The following is a 20,550-nucleotide window of genomic DNA, read 5'->3' as shown; positions in this document are numbered from 1 at the left end:
CTAAAGGGTTATAGTTAATGTTGATTAGATTAAGATTTTGGCAAGAACTCAATTTTCCACTCTGTGAAACTGCAAACAACACTAGTTAGCCTTCCTTGCACTCAATACAATCCAGTTATTGGTGGCTTGTCCTCCAAACAATGTGCATGAATTAATTGTTAAGTTAAATACAACTATTAGGTAGCTAATATTATTCTAACTGGCTGTTTGTAAGGTCAGATTTCCCCTCTTAGTAACGTATGTAAATCCTTCACTCTTCAGCGGTATCTTGGAAATATTCTCATCCCAGACCTCAAAAAAAATTTAGCTTGGAATTGAAATGAATGTTTTAAACAAAAGTGGCTTAATATTATGTGGCCTAAAAAAAGCCAGTTTCAGCCAAAGCTATACTAGTAGACAGAGGAGAGGGTAGAGAGAGAAGTTTATAAGGTTAGTAGCTCTACTGTTTTACCTACTGTGTTTAGACTTCTGATAACAAGGATTTTCCACTTTTTTAATGCTTTTATATTTATTTCCAAAGCAAATATTTTATGGAAGTTTTCTCAGAGATCTGAGGTCAATGGCAAGCATTAATGAAAAAGTCCTAAAAGAGCTATCTTTAGCAAATACCTGTGACAGAGAGGACTTTTTCATTTACTATAGAGTTGATGCATTTTGATGTTGAAACTTTTAACAATTAAACTTTGTTTTTAAAACTATAAAAGTATCACTTGATGGCATCTTTTTTGAGTGATTAGCTCATCATCACTATCATATTGACAGGACACAGATCTCTTAGTACAGCCTTTGCCCAAAGTAAAGCACTCAGTTTTCTTCTTCTTCAGAACTTACCATTTTTTTGTCAAGTAGCTCTTCAAAGGATTTCTCCATTGCATAAAGAGGCTGTCATCAGTCTAAAGGATTTCATAAATTTAAATCTAAATTGGAAAAGAAGGCCACCACACCTGACTGAATAGCAATGCCAGCTATCAAATGACCTCTTGCATTGCCCTCCTATGAGACAGAAGTAAACATATGCAGAGGCACAGCCATCATAGTTTATTTCAGTATGTTATTGACAACTAGTACTTAATCTGGGGGCATCTTTAGTACCCAAATCTGCAGCTGTGCTTAGCACCTATGTTTATTGGCTCCAGTTAGATCACTGGTTTACACCACTCATCTGCTCTAACACTTGCTGATTTAATATAGAAAGAATGAGTGCAAAGAATCAAGAACAACACTTTTTACTGAATTGCTTTTTTTTTTGCTTTTCTTCAATGCCCTTTCTGGACCACTCATAACAAGTTTTAATCCTCTTCCCATTGTGCATACTCATAACTTTATCCATACATAATTTGAAGAAAACTGCCTTGGTACAGTGACTGCTAGAACTCTGAAAAGCAGGGTTCAGCTCAAACATGACCACCCTGACTGGTAACTTCAGCCACTGACACTCCAAGGCTGCTGCTTGAAGGCTGTCTGTACAGAAACACAGTCATGCGAGAGTCTTTGACAGGTAGTCCACCTTCTGAAATACTAACCTATATTTATGATTGTTTTCTCCATTTTATACAAAATATAATGCACACAGAACCTTTCTATGTGCTGTGCCTTCAATGACATTTCCTCCAAGCAGTCATTACATCTTGGAGCCTTTGTCCATTTGATAACCCTAAGTGTCTAGACTACTAGTTTTGTCAGTCATCCCACAAACATGAGGGCTGCCTCAGGAGGAAAGTACCTTACAGCTTAAATCAGTTCTGTTGGTTTTTCCTGACTTTCCATTCCTGTCCTGCCTTGTATTCAGTTAATAAAACATTTTTCTTCTGCTACTGAATAGTAGAAAAAAAGGTGACAGCCAGATGCATAACGGCCAATTCAGATATGCAGTTGCTTATCTCTGCCAGGTTTCAGGTGAAGTGATAAAAGAATGTGTTCTGTTTCTACTAAATAAGCAAGAAAATATCTCCTCTTGCACATGTGAGAAAACAGGCACAGCTGGCAGTCACCCTAAGGTGATGGCAGCTGTAGGCACAGTGTGGCTGCCTCTGGAAATGGGATGATTTGCCAAGCATGACACCCCTGCAGTTACTGCTCCACAATGAACATTCTCCTGGCTCTTCACTTCTTCCTTCTACATCTCAGTATCTTACACCTCCTGCACAAACCCTGGCTGGATTTTCCAGTATGTGAAGGTGTTCCAGAAGGCTCAGCCATTCTTCTGCATATACCAGATCTAAGGGTAGGAGAAGCAGCTGGAGGTTCCTCACCACACAACACTCTCCCCACAGTACCTCTGTTCTGAGAATGGAAACTGAATGGCTCTAAAAGCAGCCTTATTCTTAGAAAATCTGCATTTCAGATATTGTTTGATTCCTAGCTGCTCATTCTGTCACATAGTGGAGGATAGACAGTTTCCAGTAGATTGCTGACTCCGCTCTCCTAGTCAATAATATATCCAACTTTTTCTGTGGAGAGTTTTTTGTCTGGCTAAGCTTCTGTGCTATTTATTTAGGAAATAATAATGTAATTTCACTGCAAAACTGCCAGATTCATGTGCTTGTAATAGCTTCCAGATAACGAGAAAGTGTAAGCATCCTTACCACATCTTCACAGCCCACTGTGACCTGCCTTTTGCAATCCCTAACAAAATAAGGATTAAATCTCTTTACAGCTGATGACCTGGGCAAGCCTTAGCCCACCTGATACAGATAAAGAGATTTTATGAGATGTTTGATGATACATAAACTGTTTTATAAAAGTGCTTTAGACTGCATGTCTGACATCACTGTATTCCATACAGCTGCTGTCTCAGGTATTCCAGCTGTTCACTTTTTGTTGACAGAACCATAGAATTCCATTCGAAGTGAGGAATCTGTAGAACAGAATGGTACAAACTGACTTTTAACATTGGTATAAGCCACATACCACATAAGAGCAAAGAAAAGGCTCTCTGATATCTGTTGTTCTTCACCTGAAGATATTTACCACCTCCCAAAAGCCTGGCTTACTCTAATACTGAAAAGATCCATTTTTTATTGTAAGATTCTCCTTTATGTAAGTACAGTCAGTCTGCTTCTAAAAAGCAGCATAGTTGCAGAGATATAAAACAGATGCCCACACAATATAGGCTGTGACAACTCCATCACACCCTCCCCTCTTTTAAAACCCAAATTGAGAGAAAAATCCCAGGTCACTGTAGTTTGTAATGCTAATGTAGCAGACTGGAATGGTGTATGAGTAGTGTAACATGTAAGATGATTATTCTGTTTAAAAAAAAACCCAGCTAACAAAATTTAAGCTTAAAGAAGGATTCTATCTAAAATTAGGTTAGGTGAGTAATTAAATATATAGGAGCCTCTGCATTAATGAATCTCCAATTCCCAAATGTTTCAGTGCTGGTGGTGAATTATGTCTGGCCTCTAGTGTTCCTTGTCACAGCACTACCATTGCAGCAGACAAACAGCATCCATATCCCGTCTGGCAGCTGCCAAATTGTCTTATCACTCAAGGAGGGTATGTTCAATCTTTTTCTACCATAGAAATCTTCAGTGAATTGAACTGAAACTCTCATTTGACTTTTTCTCCTTTACTCAGGCTGCAATGAGATTGCTAGTTTGCCTGCAGTAAGGGCAGAGTGGGACTTAAGCTTTGCTTCACCCTCTTTCAGAGAAGGTATGTGTTTTGTGAAGTCCTTAAATCATTTTGAGAACAGCTTGGAGTTTCTCCCCAACTACAAAAATTGCTCTCTCCCAGTAGGTGCTTTTAAGATAAAACTGCTCTAAATCTGTTGTGAGGAAAATGGATCATTTTGCACTGCTGATACAATCCAGAAAGGACACAAAGTATTGCTGACTGCTCACCTGAATGACTCGGTACCCCAGCATTTCCAGGTGTCGCTTTTTCACTGCAGGTTCTCCTTTCAGATGATGTGAATAATCTTTGCTAAAAGCTTTTGAATCAAGAAATTCCAAAGCAATTCTGCAAATAGTAAAAATGTGCATTTACTTCCACATCCTACCTGAATAGCAAGAAGTGACAGTTCTAGTTCAGTACTGATAATTACAGCAAGGCTAGACAAACCTGACAATTATCAGAAAACAAAAATTAAACAACTCCCTGGAATTAGACAAAATATTTTCCTCCTATTTATCTAGAGATACTTGAATTCAGAAAAAGCATTTTCTCCCTGCATCAGTTTTGGTTCCAATGGTAAAAACAACTAACCAACATTTTCAAGGTTTGCATTTGAAAAGGTGTGAGGAAAACAGTATTCCAATCTCACGACACACATGTCAAGAACCTGTACTGGGTTTGGCTGGGATGGAGGTACTTTCTTCATAGCAGTTGGTATGATGCTGTGTTTTGAACTTGTGACCAGAACTGTCAATAACACACTGATATCTTGGCTACTGCTGAAAAGTGCTTGCACAGCATCAAAGCCTTCCCTATTTCTCCCCCTGTGCCCACAGTGCACACAGGCTGCATTGACAAGAGCAAGGGACACAGCTGGGAGGGAACCTCAGCTGCTGAAGTGGTGTTTCACACCATCCAACATCATGCTCAGCAGTAAAGCAGAGGGGACTTTATCCCACACAGCCATTGCTCTGGCACAGGTCTGCTGTGGGTGAATGACTGCATGGCCATCCATTGCTTTGTTTCTCCCTCCTCCTTTTTTTCCCCCTACACTTATTAAACTGTCTTAATTGCAACCCAGGAGTTTTCTTCCTTGCTGTTACCCTCCACGTTCTCTCCCCCATCACACTGCAGGGACATGAGCCATGCCCTGCAAATGGGAGGGAGCAGCTGTGGCTAACCCACCACACCCCAGAAGGCTAAACCTCATTAGACTTTGGAAAAAGGAACAGAACATTAGAACATGAGCATCAAAAACCCAATCTAAAGTGGATGTAAGCCAATGTACAAGAATTCAATGTACTGACCTTTGAGCTCCTGGTGGCAGAGCCTTTCTCCCTTCATCCTTGATGTCATGTCTCAAGGGTATTCCCCCCACACCACCCAAAGCTATATTCTGAGCATAGGAAAGAGGCTTTTTATTTACATCCAGGACACACTCAAAATCTGCCAGAAAACAAAACAGACCTGTTTACTGACAAAATAAAAATGAAAGAATTTGATCTGTACAATGTTTACTTGTAGAAAAATGGATAGCCACAATTAGAGATACCCAACATTATTAATACTACAAAGAACATTTTGGAAACTGTATTTTATACAACAATTTCTTCTTTGCAATATCTTGTGTTATTTTGGGGCCACATGACCAGGAACTTCCTAATCTCGGTAACAAGAGTGATATGAAAGGACTTCATAACAATTTTTAGAGTATTAACTTCTCACCTATTTCATAGTAGTACGGTGTGAGAACAGATACTCTTGAGTAATGGCTCCCTCCTAAGATCTCTGTCAGCATTCTCTGAATATGCTGTCGCTGTGGATTTGTTTGGCTCATGCCTACAAAGACAAAATAAAGAATTCATACATCAAAACTTCCACAGCCAAAATTCTGAAAATAGTGCTTTGAGACATTGTATTTTTGACAGCCAGGCTACGGAATTAAATCTTTTCCACGGATCCCGAGTGCTATTCCATCATAATTCAGAGACAAAGTGCTCGTATTTTAGCTTGAAAGTGACAGGTGCATGCTATTAAGTAAATTTCAAATCCAGAGTTTAGATCCTAGGATTTTTTCATTCACATACTACAAAACCTCAAGTTTTAGGTTTCACCTGGTGGATTTTATTTGCTTTTAGTTATGTTTAGACATGTATTTACTCACCTTGGGTTGATTACAGCCATACCCCACTATCTGCCACTTCTCTGTGCGTTGCAGATTAACACCCTGCTCCATTAAACATCTTCAGTCTTAGAGACAAAGCAGCCGAGTTCTGTGGATAGCACAGCAGATCTCCCCATGAGAATCAGTGGAGGAGATCCTGTGTTTGCATTTGATGGATTCTGAATTGATTACTGTTCTGAAAGATCTCAGCTGCGACACTTGATCACTAGCCTACTTCTCTATCTCTCATCCCTGATGGATCTTGATTCTTGTGAAGAAAAAGGGAGGATTAAGTTCAAAAGGAGGCAGTAGAAATGTTTACCTTGAAAAATTTAAGTCAAATGTTCAGTTTTGTAAGTGAAGCAGGGAGCAAAATGACCCATCTCTCCAGTACAGAATGATCTTCCTGCCTTTCCATCCTTCATGCCATATACCCAGTTTCTGTGTACTTAAATTTTAATTCTTCTGCAGAAATAACCCATCTCTACTACATTAATTCTCACAAGGAAAACCAGTTTGCTCCCAGTTGCACTAATAAGTGGTTGCACTACAAAATGCTCAGCAGAGAGGGGTGTGCATCTATTGTGTGCTAGTGTCAGTATGACAGCTTTAGAAGAAACATTTAGTATATTTCTAAAAAAATAGACTATTGTGAGTAACAAGGGCAGCTTTCCTGTCCTAAATGACTTACTGTTATGAAAGACACGTTGGCAGTATGGCTCATGAAACCAAGGGATGTGAAACTCTGGGCACTCCAGACAGACTGCTCTGTTCAATTTCATGAGGCTCGAGTGGACCCTCTGCTTCACCGTATCAGGCAGGACTGATTAAAAAAAAAACCAACATAGAAATGTGTGAACTGAAATGTGAAAAATCCAACAAATTGAATTAAATGGTAACTTCTGAATCTTTTACTAGAAATGCAAATATCTGTATACTATGGCATTTATACAACTCATGCTGCAGAATTTTAGAAAGGTTCTCAAAATCCCTGAGATAATAAATGAAAAAAACACAGCTCTGCTCAACATTAAGAACAACAGGAAGACAGAAGACAGAAATTAATTAAATTTACACAATAGAAGCCAGTAGTTGAGGGCAAAATGGCAAGAGTACATTGATAATGAACAACACAGATGGGTAGAGAGGAATGAAACAGTCAAGCACTCAGTCTCTTATTTAGAGAGAAGAGACAGGTAGGATGCATTTCTTGAAGACAAGGATCCCACATTATTCCTTCAGCTTTGTGACTACTTCTAGTAATAAACACCACAGTCAGGTAATTTTATTTCCAATAAAATTGAAGAATTATTAAATACTGAGTGCAATAAGTTGACTATAAAATTAATTTTATATTACTTTCTCTCATCTGCAATACAGGTCTGTACTTTAAAAAAAAAAAACCAAACATATTTTTGTTCATTTCTGCCCTTTTAGCACTCAAACTATGACTATATTATAAAGAGGGTGTCTTTCCCAAAAGCAGAATCATTTAAAGAGTAATTCTATATCTCAAGTCATATGTGAGTCCAAATTGCATTTTATGCCAAATGCTACACAATCAAATTCATCAAAAGCTAGATAGCTACCTTTAAGTTGAGCATCCAGTTTGCTTAGGAAAGAAATATTAAATATGGTTGTTATCAGAACTGGAGGAAAATACCCAGCCATTGCCAAAACATGACCAAGCAGCACCAAGTGATAATTTTCAAGATGACCTTGAAAAACCAGAGAGAAACCCATATTAATACATGACAAAGTTGAAAGGATTTGCAATGCCCTTTACCTGGCCTCTCAAATCATCTGATTTTCCATCTTAATGTACAACACAAATCCATACCTACTTCCTCCACAATTTTAACTATTTCTTTGTCATGAATCGCAATATGTATCCTGTTCCCAAATGATGTTTCCTTGGGGAACACAACAATTCTAACCAATAACAGCACAGTGAATTAATCAGAATTTTCACTTATCTTTTACTATGCCAAAAATTCCTTTGCTAGTCCCTTATCAAGAGTCATTTTCAGCAGGTGAAACAAAACCTAAAATTGAATATTTGTGATGGTTTAACCCCAGCAGGCAGAGTACTAGCAGTAACATCTTTTCTTTGCTTAATCAAATTCCATTCTATTCCCATTTTCATTCAGTAAAAATCTTTGTCTAGTGCACTTACTCAAGTTAGAAGTAAGATGTTGGATACAACTCCTAAAGAATTCTTCATTGTCAGGAGGGTCATAATTCAAAGCAGAGAAAAGGAAGAGAATAAAATAGATTTCAGAGGTGAGAATCTGAAAAAAAAAGACATCCTAAATCAAGTTACGGCAAAATATCCTACTATAGCTTCATAATAAAGAAAAGCTTTATAATTAATTCAGAATTTGGAGATTTAGGAGTAGATGAACTATTTTCTAATTTTTTTTGGTCAACTTCTCTGGAGAAAATAACAAAAAAATAAAATTGTTGAAATTGGAGCCACAACTAAAACTTCAAATTTATTTCATGTAGGTGATCCAAGTGTTCCTATACACTTAAAGAACCTTTTAAGAAGGTTTTGCATTAAATGTTCTTAAAGAAACTCATTCTGCAACAGAATAAAATTGAAGATTTATATGAACAACAGATGGAGAATGAGAAAAAAGACAGTATGAAAAAAAGAGTAATTTTGACCAAATAGACAGGCCATTGGGGAAATCCCCACAACAATTAATACTGTTAAAATACCTACCATGTGATGTGACTATTTCTCAAGAAGTTAAAAAAAATTAAGATGGTCAAATGTAAAGTTGAATGTAAATTATGGCTGACCTAACACTGAGTGAACAATAAAAAAGAAATGAAAATTAATGATAAACGCAAATTTAGACACATAGAAGTAAAACAGCTTTAAGTAAGCAGAAAAAAACATTATCTCCAAATCAGCTATGCTGAAGAAAACTCTTAAAAACATGTGTGGATTGTGCTCTGAAACACATCAACTACTGATGTGTCCTTTCTTACTGACTAACTCACAGTGGATAGAAAGAAAAACTGGGACACCTTGTCTATATTTTCAACAGTCACAGATGCGATTCTGTCAAATAATGCAGGACAACGGTGCTCTGATTTTATGAGGAAAAAAGACAAGGGTAAAACATTTGCCCATGTTATTTGATCTATCAAGTGCTGACACATGGCCAGAGTTTCCTCATTCAGGACTTCTTCAAACCACTCTCCATTCACATATGGAAGCTCTTCCAGCAGAAGATTTAAGTTGTTGGCTTTCTGAAGCCTCTGAAATGCACAGTCATTGAGTTTTTGCAGAAGCTTGGCACACAGCTCAGAGCTGTTTTGCCAGTGAAACTGGCCATGATGATTCCACTTGACAAGAGCTGTAGCAATGCAATTCAAATGATGGAGTCTGCATTGAGGCAAAACTGCTGCTGCTTTGTTTATAATCATTTCCTCCACTTGGAAAGAAGGAAGCATGGCCAGAACACGAATTACAGCTGCAGTATCAGCAGGTATCACACTAGATTTTAAATAACTGGAAGAGAGATAGAAATAAAAAGCCCATCAGTAGTGACAAAGTGCAAATATTTAAACAAAACAAAAAAAATTGCATGCTTGAAACTTCTAATTTGGAAGTCAAAAGCTGCACATCAAATATAAAATAAGAAGAATATTAATCACTTGGCAGAAATTCACACATCTTTTTTTTTTCAGTGAGACTAACTTCTTCCTTCTAATTTGTTCAAAACTGAACAAGGGGAAGAAGACAATGAGCAGCTCAGTCAGCTGGTGAGACTCCACCTGTTACTGATGAACACAGAAGTTCTTAGTAAGGCCAGAAGGTCCACATTTGTCAAGGTAATCTGTGGGGTTATGGGCCTGGTTAATTTCTGTGATTTCTGTCCTAGGGAGCACCAGGTTTTAAGGAGTCTGAGGAACATGAGGACATTATCCACCAAAAAGATATGTACAGCCAAGGCATTACATTCCCATAGAGGCTGAGCAATCAAAGCAAGATCTCGTATCTGGCACCTTTCTGTTGTTCTGTAGAAGCCTAAGAACTAACTGGACGGTTCTTCAATCAAAAGAGTACTTCTGTGTCACACTTTCACTTGTCCCAACCAAGGCATTCTGTCTCTTTTTCATTACTTCTTCGGTCAAACATCAAATACAATATTAATATCTACCCATCCTATCAAATACCAATCAAAATTTATTGTCATTTCAACATCATTATATTACAGTGGTCAGAAGAAAAAGGGAAAAAATATTTTTAAAAGGTACCATATATTAGCAGATACTACTGTTGGGTTTCTAGTCAAGACAACATCTACTTTCCATCATCTGATTTACATGTTTAATAAACCAAATACTTGTAACACTTTGTTACTTCTTCGTATTTTATGGGTGGAACACTAACATCTTAGACTGCTATTTAAAATCCTAAGTAGAAAACTGTTTAAAACTCAAATAGCTACATTTCCAAGAATACACACTTACCCTAATAGTAACATTTTTAGTTTGGCAAACAGCTCCAGATCCTGGCAATGCAACACCACCAAGTACTGTGTTAACTTTACCAACTGTAATACATGATAGCTGTCCAAGTGTCTCTGCAGAACAGAAGCCATCCTGAATTTAAAGAGGAAAAGATTACATGGTATTAAGCTAATACAAAAGATACTGCAAGCTCCAATGTGCCACATGAAATAGAGGTGTCTTGTGATGCACAGTACCTGTGGGGAGGGTTTTACACACCTGCACTCGTCTCCACATTGATTTTGATGCTATTCCATTTAGAGCAGCCTCTCTCCACTTACTGAATTGCAAAATTAAAGCCACACAACAAAAATTAAAGTCATCACAACAAATCAGCTACTTCACACTACTATTTTCTGTTGCAGATTTCACAATCTGTTCAATTTAGAGTGGACCCAGAACATAAACTAGAACAGCATCAGCAGCTCCAGCACCACCACATTCACAAAACAGTGGTTGCTACAGCTGTGCTGGTCTAAAGCTGCAGAGGGGGATAGATTTGTAGGGAAAGATAATACTTTAAGACCTTCTTTAGACAGTGAGACTCAGGAACAAAAGGCATTAATTCACCTGATCTTCCTTTTAGTATCCCTTTCTGCCACAGAACACAAGTATGTCCTTTTTCTTTCAAGGATCTATTTGATTCATACAAGTACCTTCAATCCAATAACTGTTCACAACCTGCACTTAATTCTGCTGTATCTCTGACATATCTAATGCTACATCTTCTGTGCCTAAAACATCAACTTCCTTTCCATTCACTGTATGACAGACACTACCCCTCCCTATAAATAGTTTTCGGTTCAAAACTGCAGAAAATGTGGCCCAGGTTCTAAAAAACACAAGCTTTAATAGTCCAAAATAGGACACAATGACTTTTGAACAAATAATTCACAAAAGTAACAGGATCTTCAAGACAGGATATGTTCTCTGCAACTTACCACATTTCATTTGCACTCTCCCGAGTTCACAGTAATTGTTAGAGGTGAAGTTTATCACAGATTTGTAAATTAGACAGATGCTATACAACAGTAACTTGGTAAGGGTGAAATGCCTTTCTTCAAAATCCCTAAATTGCCTCAATTACTTCTGGGTCAAACTGCAATATTCTAGAATCTGTAATAGCCGATAAGTTATAGTGTATAAGAACTTGTGTGCAAGTGCTGCTCCTAACTTACTGGATATGTCAAAGTTTTCCACACTAAATGGAAGTTTACCTAGAGAATACAACATCTTAGTAATATAAAAACCATTACTTTTTGACTAGATGAGAATTTCTGCATTTCATTTTCCGCATAGTTTTCAGTATCAGCAATATTTGATGACTGCTAAATTCCTCTGCCATGTTTACTGCAGTTATCAGCAACCTAAAGAGGAAAAGACAATTTCCAATGAAAAACAGTTGAAAATCTCTGGCAAACATTTTCTTTACCTATGAGGAAAAGAACCAAAGACTATTTCTGGAAGCAAAATTATCCCAAACTAGAGACTTTTGTTCTGTGGACATTTCTTCTGAACAGCTGGTCTGTCTAGCACAAATAATGGGGTTGGATCAGTGCATATTGTTCTGATGCTAGAAAACAGCAAGTCCAACAATTCTAAAAGTAGACAAGAAGTAGGGAAGGTACTCTAAGACACAGAACAATTCATAATCGACCAGCAAGCTACAGATAACAGAATCAAACATGAACTGAACTGGTTCTGTGTTAATTAAATCCAATGTTTATCACAAACAATATAAATTAAAAAAAATGAAGAAAAGCTTTTGGAACTAAATCAGCTATGGCAAACCAACACAGGCTTGCAGCAAATCTCTGAATAAAGGAAATGTTCACAAAGAGAAGTAGGAAATATGACTCATTGTAATTAATACAGAAAATTCTGCCTAGAACTGCAGGCTTTGAGAGACCCATGAGTAATGTCAAGCCCAAACAGGATTTTGTGGCACAAGAAAAACAGGTAGAGAAAAAAAAAGTGTCACATAATACTATGCTCTAAATAAATGCTGAAGTGTTCCCTGATGACGATCTTTCATAAAGAACAGGATGTCAGCAGTCTAATATAGGACAAGACTCAGTCTTTTTCAGCTACTGACAGTCTTAAAAAAGAAAAAGCAACACATATCACTGCATAAAGAAAGACAGAAATGTTTTTACTACCACCCAGTGTGAAAGGAAGGCTGTAATCTAAGAGACAGAGCTACAGGATGGCCTTGCATAACAGCATTCACACCCCCCTTAATTGATGGATCTGATTCAACTTCTTAATAAAACATACTGCTTTGACAGTGTTTCCATGATGAAATCATCCATTGCTACACTGTTACAACCAGGAAACCTAAGGCTCAGCTCACAGATGGGCTCAGAAATTCCTCCAAACATAGGTACATTTTTAATTTCTGTGTAAGAATACATGTATCGTAAATAAGACAAAGTGATTAATAAACTTACCTTTCTCTAACCTTAGATCCTGCCAAAGGCCCAAGAGAAAAAAATAATTTTGCAAATGTCTCAGGATCATAATAATCATCTATAGCTTCAGATAGCAGCTGTTTAGCAATCAAGCGAAATTCAGCACTGCCAAAACCCAGCTGCTCATACAGTCCAAAAATATGACTAATACTGTGTATATCAAGAAGGGAGGCACTTTTAAGGAAAATCCTGTTGCATTTTTCTAGCACTGGATGATGTCTCAGTTGAACATTTTGGAGAAACTGTAGTATTCTTCTGGCATAGTTGAAGTGGACTTCATGCTCTTCTTCTAACAGCTGTTCAGCCTTGTGTAGTAATCGATCTCGAAAACTCTCTGTGATAACTTCAGATATGCTGATCATCAAAACTGACAAGATCCTAAAAAATTCAAAAAGTCTCCTATTTACACATTGAATATAGTAAGCAATACATTTTATATTTATTAAATGAAGTGCAAAAAGAAATTAATGGTAGTTCAGGTGGCTTCTGTGCAAAAAGAATTTTAAATCTAATCCAGAAAACAGGGATGAGTAAAAACCATTTATCCTACTAAAGTAAAGATTCTGCTTTCAGTGAACTTCTGAAATGATTTGAATTTTTCAGCCATCTCTTAGAAAGTTACACATGATAAAAGTGATTGCCTAAGGCAAGACCCTGATTTGCCTGATTCATATTTGCTAAAATATCTTTAATGTTCAGTAGACACTAAAGAAGCCTGAACAATTCACAAGTGACAGGATGGGGAGAAGAGTCATTGTCACTCCTAAAGAAAGAATCCCTTCCTAGGGGAATAAAACTTACGACAATAGAGAAAGTGATTTCAGTAAAGAAATGCAGTCCTGTTCAAAGAGTTTCATAAGCAGGCTCTTCACATCTGAAAAAAATCAGTGGTGGGACTGCTGGTGCTATATAAAGCAGAAGAAAGAAAGAGAAGCCTTTGCTTTAACAGCCCCAGGGGAACAGAAACAAGAAAAAAATTATCTTGGTCTTCTTTGACTAGAGCTATGCTTAAAGTAGTTTAAATATGAAGGTAACGTGCTAGACATGCTAGCGAGAGAATTTATTAATTCAGCTTGACCAGAAAAACAATGCTCTGAAGATAAATAAACATATTATTGTTTTAAAACCCCTTACTGCTGTTAAGAAAGACATGTCATGGTAGACATGAGAAACTATCAATGTCAAGGGAGAAAAGCATCTTCTGGTGAGTCAATAGCCTCTAAATTACAAAAAAAAGTCTATGTTTAGAATCAGGATAATGCTGATTGTAAATATCTGCAGTACTGTAAGTAGAACAGTGGAAATTAATTAAATTTCTATAAACTAAACAATCAAGCTGTAGTTTCAATCATTTAGACTGGTTATAAGGAAATTCTTTGTAAAGTCATTGGGAAAATGCATTCTCTTGTGAATCAATGCACAAATACAAAACACTTCTTTCCCACAAACCCCCAAGTGAAGCAAAGTAACCTCCGGCTTAGAAAAAGGCAAAGTCTTCAGAAAAGACAGACCAGTAATTGAAACATTTTGTTTCTTCTGCTTCTGACACTTACCTTATATCCTGTATAGAATCCAGTTTCATGTCCACAATATGAGCTACTTGGCCAATTATGGGACTGAAGTGCCTGTGCTGCTTGTATAAGCACAGAGCGAATTTAGACAGACAAGGCAAGCTAAGCCTGTCAAGACATTAAAGACAGTCAAACAGGATATCTACCTTTTATTTCTAATCAATAATTAAAGACAAAAATATTTTAACAATTCTATAAAACCCAAGGTTATAGTCAAATTACAAAACAAGGAAACAAAGTATCTAAGCAAAAAACCAAAGTGTTTATATGGAGTTCTACAAGAACTAGTTGTACTTCACTTAACCAGCCTGAGAAATCTATAAAGATTATATTCTCAAGCAATTATGTCAAGTGGATAAAATGAATGTGAGCAATTTATTACTTGAATATAATTTTGCTTTCAAGCTACACTGTATTTATTTACTTCAAGATGCTCCACGTATAAAGAAGGAGCAATTCTGTGATGCAGGTACCAAGACTGACACTCGGTTCTGCCATTATCCCAAGATTAAAGAGTCAAAACTACAATATCCCTCTTCCAAAAAGGAATCAAAAGACAACAAAACACAACAACAAAATGCACAAATGGAAAATGTTGCTGTTTAAATACAAAATGTTTTGTAAAAATTGAGATAAGCATGGTTCTAATAACCATTTAAGACCTGGACAGCAAGCACTGAGGTAAAATTGTAAATATGAAAACCTGCAATTCACTTCAAATACATAATACTAGACAGACAATATATTCCAAAATCTCAAATGCTGGACCCTCTTGTTGCAGTATCTGAATCTCTCAAGCATTTGTGTACCAAATAATTTGTATCATTTTCAAAACCTTCAAAAATACAACTGACATTTAAAACACTCATTATATTTTAATCATAAATACTCTTTGAGAACTCTTGAGTAACCTCACATGAAGCAAATCATGCTTGCAACTTATACCTTTCACAAGGCACAGCAGGACAATACTTGCCTTTCTAATCTTTTCCATGCTTCTGTAACAAGCACTTTTGTTAGAGAAACGTGGTCTTCAACATTGAGCCTGCAAAATACAGACAATGCTTTACTTCAATAGTTATAAGGAAATAAGACATATGTCTTTTCATTATTTATCACAATGTTTTACTTTTCTATCATTCTCTCCATTCAAACAGATTGTAAACATTTGTGCATGAATAATCAGAATTCATAATAGTCATAAAACATATTTAATGGGACTGCAAAACAGATCTGTTCTGCCTGTATCTCCAAAAGTGAGGCACAGGACATTATGCTGTGTCACACAGTCAAGAGTGCAGAAGCTGTGGCAGGGCAGTCTCATCACAGTCTCCTTATGAGATAGCCCTGTAGTCAAAATTCTTTCTCTTTTTATTACCAAATACAAAATGTATTTAATGCTCTTTACCTCAGGATGCTGTATAAGGTGTCCACTATCACCTCATCTTCCATGAGTTCCACCTTGTTTTCTGCCAAAACGCAAAGGGTGAGAAACTGGGAGTGATTTCTTACATAGTCACTAGTCCTTGAGAGAAAGGGCCTCTCCTTTTGCAATTGCCACAGCATGCTCAATGCAATTCCCACATGCTTTTCAGAAAGTCTGGCCTTGTTTCTTCCAACAAGGTTGAACACTTCATCTTCATGGGTGCAGCCATTTATCTGGCTCAGAAGCAGATCACGACACAGAGCCCGAGCTTGGTAACGCCTCAGTGTGAGCAAGCAAACCTGCCTCAAACAAAGCATTTTGCTAATCCTACCAGCTAGCTTTAAACTGTCCAGAAAGATTCTTCTTTCACTTTTCACAGAAAACCATGCTGCTACAGACAACAAACTCAAATATTTGAAAAACAGAAGACCATTTTTCTTTGAGCCTGTATGGTCACTTTATTAAGAAGTCAATTCGGAGGTACCTGAAATGAGAAAGTATCAAAGTGCTTAATTTCAGTCACAACAATAAAGTAAAAATCAGTGTCTCTACTGATGATGTTCTAAGTAAGATAAATTTAAGGAGAACCTACAGCCTGGACTCTTCTCATAGAAAAGCTCCCAACATCAAACACTGACATGCTCACAAGTACTGTGAAGTTAGTCCACTTGGTAAGTTTTTAAATTTATAAAACTGCCTTTAAAAGGTCACATGTGCTATCAATGCAACTACTGAGAAGGAAAAGCTGAAGACTTTAACATTCCAGCACTGCATGACTAAGGGAGGCTTGCTCTCACTAGGCCATAATCCCAAACTGGGTTCCAGGAATTGCCAGAAAATACAACTATTGGTGGAAAAATGAAGTGAGATGGCTTCTAGTCAAGAAGGTTGATCACCTTTGTATTACAGGATACTGATCAATCACATACCATCAGCTGAAATTGCCACTGCACTAAAGAAAAGCAACCTGATTCCAAATTATAATAGAAGCTACAGCCTTATCTAATCAAATTTATTAAGTACACATTTGTTTTCTTAGAATATACCCCAATTTGTACAGAGTGCTAACAACTGTGTTCTACAACCTACATAATTGATTTCAAGCTGGAGTACACAAACCACAAGTGATAAAAGCCTTAGTACACCAAAGAAGCCTCATCAAGTTCCCTGAACTTAGAGATCATGGAAAAGCTTGCAAATCTTGCTTTAGAAAATATAATCATTAACAACTAAAAGTATCAATACCTTCAGCAAACCTGAATGCTCTTCAACTGTAGGCATGATTCCATTAGTGCAATGTTATCAAGGCGATGGCAGCAGTACCCACTAGGTCTGTTGAGGAAGAAAAAACCTTATTTGTGCAGCCTGTGCAAGGTACTGAAATCATTCCAGAAAGATGGATATAGGTGGATTTCCTTTGACATCTGTACAATCCTCTTCCTAGAACAAAAAGCTATACAGCACATTGCATTACACTGCTGTCACTGACACTGGGGCAGACACTAGCAAAGCTAAAATGAAGTAATTTTAATTTATGATCTGCTATAATAAGAAATCTTTTCTTTCCTATTCAAAATGAAAGAATACAAAAGAAGGTACAAATTTTTCACATACTATGTATTAAGTACTTTTTATAATAATGATTTGCTTTATAGTCCCTTTTCAGATATTACTTTTATTCTTTTCATACGGTAGTTGCCTTTAGAAAGAATTTACTTCCTACAGTAGTGGCAAGCTAAGTGCAAGAAGTCAGGATAAAGTAGATACCTGAAGTAAATATAAAAACCTTCAGACTCAGTTTCCTGTAAATCTCTGTGCCACATCCTTTCCCCTTCTCCTGCTGCCAAAGACCTTGCAGATCATACTGTTGGGGAACCAGGATCTCTATCTAAAACAGCTCACAGGAAGCTTCAAAATATTTCTCTATTCCATTGAGCAGATGCAAGTGATTTACCACAAACTTTTACACCTTTTAAATCATAGTAAATTCCAGTATCTTTCAAAAAGTTCATCAATAGAAAACATCGGATGTTTTCAAACATAGAGTAAAACGAGAAATTTGGATCTACCTAAAGAACTCTTTCTAAGATGTCCTACTTACCATGCAAAACACACACTAGAAGGACAAGGTCTTTAAAATTATTTTCTATCGGTTGAAACAAAATTAGCACTTTTAAGTCTGTATTACAAAACACAGCGAGCCAGGAAGTCTTTCAAAAAGGAGCAAATGTGGACACTCACCACTCCCCAAATATAAGAACTACTAGAGATTTAAGTAAGTAAGGCTTCAGAGAGCTGCTTGTGCAGTGCAGGCACCGGCTCGCCTCATTTCCCGTGAGCCCGGCCGCGGGAATACAACACCCCCGTTCCCGGGTAGGAGCGCTACCGCCGCACCGCTCCCGCGGGGAGCCCGCCCGCTCCGGCACCGCGGGGAATCCTGACCCAGAGTGCCCCGGAGAGAGCGCGGGAAGGGGCCGGGCCGGGCCGAGCCGAGCAGGAGGGCCGCGACCCGCGCCGCCAGACTCCATTCCCGCCTCCGGGGGCCAGGGGCACCGCTGAGGGGCGCTCCCTGCGCGCCTGAGGCACCGGGCGGGCGCGCACGGCACAGCTGCCGGCCGGAGCGGGGCGGCAGCGGCTGCCAGCGCTGGCTTCAGCGAGGGCTCGTCACACGGTAAACCCCACCGCCCGGCGGGGTTAAACGAGAAGGCAAAGGAGCCAGTTCCGCAGGAGCCGAGGAGAAGCTCTGGGTTTACCTTTGCACAGGACCCTTCCTGCTTTCCAGCCTCCAGACGCGGGAGGCAGCAGCCCCAGCGCTCCACGTGCCCGGGCGCCGTCACTCGCCGTGCGCATGCCCCGAGGCACAGCACTTCCCAGGAAGCGTAGGGAGAAAGGGAAAAGTCCAGCCAGTTAAGACTGTCCAAAGGAAATAAAAATAATAATTAAAAAGGTCCAAGGCTCATACTGACTATTGCATATTAAATAAAGCAACGTTTTTATAATCCATTCCGGGGGGGGGGGGGGAAGGAAGTCTTCCCTGCCTAGGAAAAGCACAAAGTTCGGAAGGGTAAAGTTGAAGAGCTAGGCTTTGTTGTAGTGCAATTAATGTTATTTTACTGTACCATTTTTTAATGCTTTGCGACAACAATAAATTTAAAATGAATGAGTTTTAGGGGAGAAATCTAATCTAATATATCTTGCAACAAGTATGTTGCTTATGTGGAATGTGCATAGCTCCAGGTCATTTTTCTGGACCTTTTCTCACCACCATTGATAGCAGCAAAGACATTTAGAAAGAATGATAAAAATCTCAGATTGCTCTAAATTCTATCCAAAAAACAGAACCATGACCATGACCAATTCTGACCAGCTGTATTGCAGCTGTCTATCAAATGTTTCGGGGTTTTAGTTTTTGTCTGTCACCTCCTAATATATTGGATACCTATGAATATGGAACTCACTCAAACTAATAGAATAGAACGTAATTTATCACAGGTCTGTAGTATTTTTGAAAAAGAGCATGTAATTTTTTCAAACTGGATTAATTACAATTTTTGTAATTGTGGTATTTATAACTTGGACAGGTTCTGTATCATCTTGCTAACAAATTCCAGATTACCCCAGTTACAGTTTACACAGGCGTGCAAGTAACAGAGTGAGACCCAAACTCTGCCAGGTGAGCTCAAAGGGTGGCACATAAAGTACCTCTTTCAAGAACGTCAGGCCTTGTGCAAACTCACATAACAATTCCAAGGCATCTGAGAGGAAAACTGTAGCAGAAAACAATTCCATGGTCAAATAAAGGAGACTTCTGTAAATCATACAGATTTTTCATTTACAAGATGCTGAACTTTTCACTTTTGACTTGTGAAGTACATTTGGATAAAATAAAATAATGCCTAAACCAAATTAAAAATGCTAGATAATGCAGTGACATTTTAAACTGGAAACATAGGGGAGGAAAGCAAGACTTAAGAAAGCATGCTGTACTAAAGCCAGTGTTGATTTATTGAACAGATGTTCACTCACCAGCTTCTTCAGGATTCCAGAACTCACAGGTGTTAGTTTCACATTTTAAACTGGTTTTGTCGGGTTATTTTCCATAAAACCATAAGATCATTGGGGTTTTTACTTCAAACAAACTTCTCATCAGCCAGTCACATAACTTCCATTACTTCTCATTATGTATGTGATTATTGACCCAAATGCCTACTGGTTAGACTTAAAACCCATCAAAGGAGGTACATACTTCAGTGCCAGTCTTAGTTAATTTTGAAGGTGCTCACAACTTTAGGCATTGCCATAAACTTTCATTCCTTAATTTTAAGATACATTAACTTTGAATTGCAATACATACATATGGGATACTATTATCAGTTACTCATTTTTTGCACAGTTGGCCTAAATTCCCGTTTTAATTCTTTACAAGCCCTAGCGAGGTGTACTGCTGGAGGAACCCTACGCGCTTCCAGCACCGTGCAGGACGGTTCATTTACCGGCCCTTGGCCATTTCGCGGGCCCATCGGCGGGGAAGAGCAGCACTGTTCTCCAGCACGTTAGGCTGGGAAGGGCCCGTGTACCTGCCGCGCTCCAGCCCCTCCGGCTCCTTCCCGCGCCGCGCCCGCTCGGGCCCGGCCCGGCGGGGCCGCGAGAGGGGCGGAGCGCCGCTGACGAGACCGAGGAGGCGGGAGCCCCTCCCCCAGCCGCTCGGGCTCCTCGCGAACGGCCCGCGCTGCCGGCCTGGGCTGTGTCGCTGCTCGGGACCCCTGCACC

At 38.5% G+C, this 20,550-nt stretch overlaps 1 protein-coding gene across 2 annotated transcripts; it reads right to left on the bottom strand.

The window, feature by feature from the left end:
* Window positions 1–1,023: 1,023 nt before the first annotated feature.
* On the bottom strand, window positions 1,024–20,491 carry FASTKD1 (FAST kinase domains 1). Of its 2 annotated transcripts, none has more exons than XM_071434957.1 (17): window positions 20,358–20,491; window positions 18,534–18,693; window positions 17,026–17,112; window positions 15,763–16,264; window positions 15,331–15,399; window positions 14,337–14,462; window positions 12,763–13,161; window positions 11,569–11,679; window positions 10,274–10,405; window positions 8,822–9,308; window positions 7,959–8,073; window positions 7,372–7,500; window positions 6,474–6,605; window positions 5,344–5,457; window positions 4,926–5,064; window positions 3,846–3,963; window positions 1,024–2,857 (listed from the first exon to the last, which is right to left on the bottom strand). In XM_071434957.1, the coding sequence occupies exons 4-17, from the start codon at window positions 16,095–16,097 to the stop codon at window positions 2,768–2,770; spliced, it is 2,496 nt and encodes an 831-aa protein (XP_071291058.1). In that variant the 5' UTR covers window positions 16,098–16,264; window positions 17,026–17,112; window positions 18,534–18,693; window positions 20,358–20,491; the 3' UTR covers window positions 1,024–2,767. The 2 variants fall into 2 exon arrangements, with proteins under 2 accessions (XP_071291058.1, XP_071291057.1); XM_071434956.1 differs by lacking the exon at window positions 20,358–20,491 and adding an exon at window positions 19,807–19,928.
* Between the last annotated feature and the right edge of the window lie 59 nt (window positions 20,492–20,550).

Source organism: Agelaius tricolor, unplaced genomic scaffold (assembly GCF_023055355.1).
Source record: "Agelaius tricolor isolate 1412-34295 unplaced genomic scaffold, bAgeTri1.0.p SCAF_10, whole genome shotgun sequence".
NCBI lineage: Eukaryota > Metazoa > Chordata > Aves > Passeriformes > Icteridae > Agelaius > Agelaius tricolor.
Note: the sequence above shows the minus strand (reverse complement) of the source record. Positions and strands in the feature narration are given on the sequence as shown.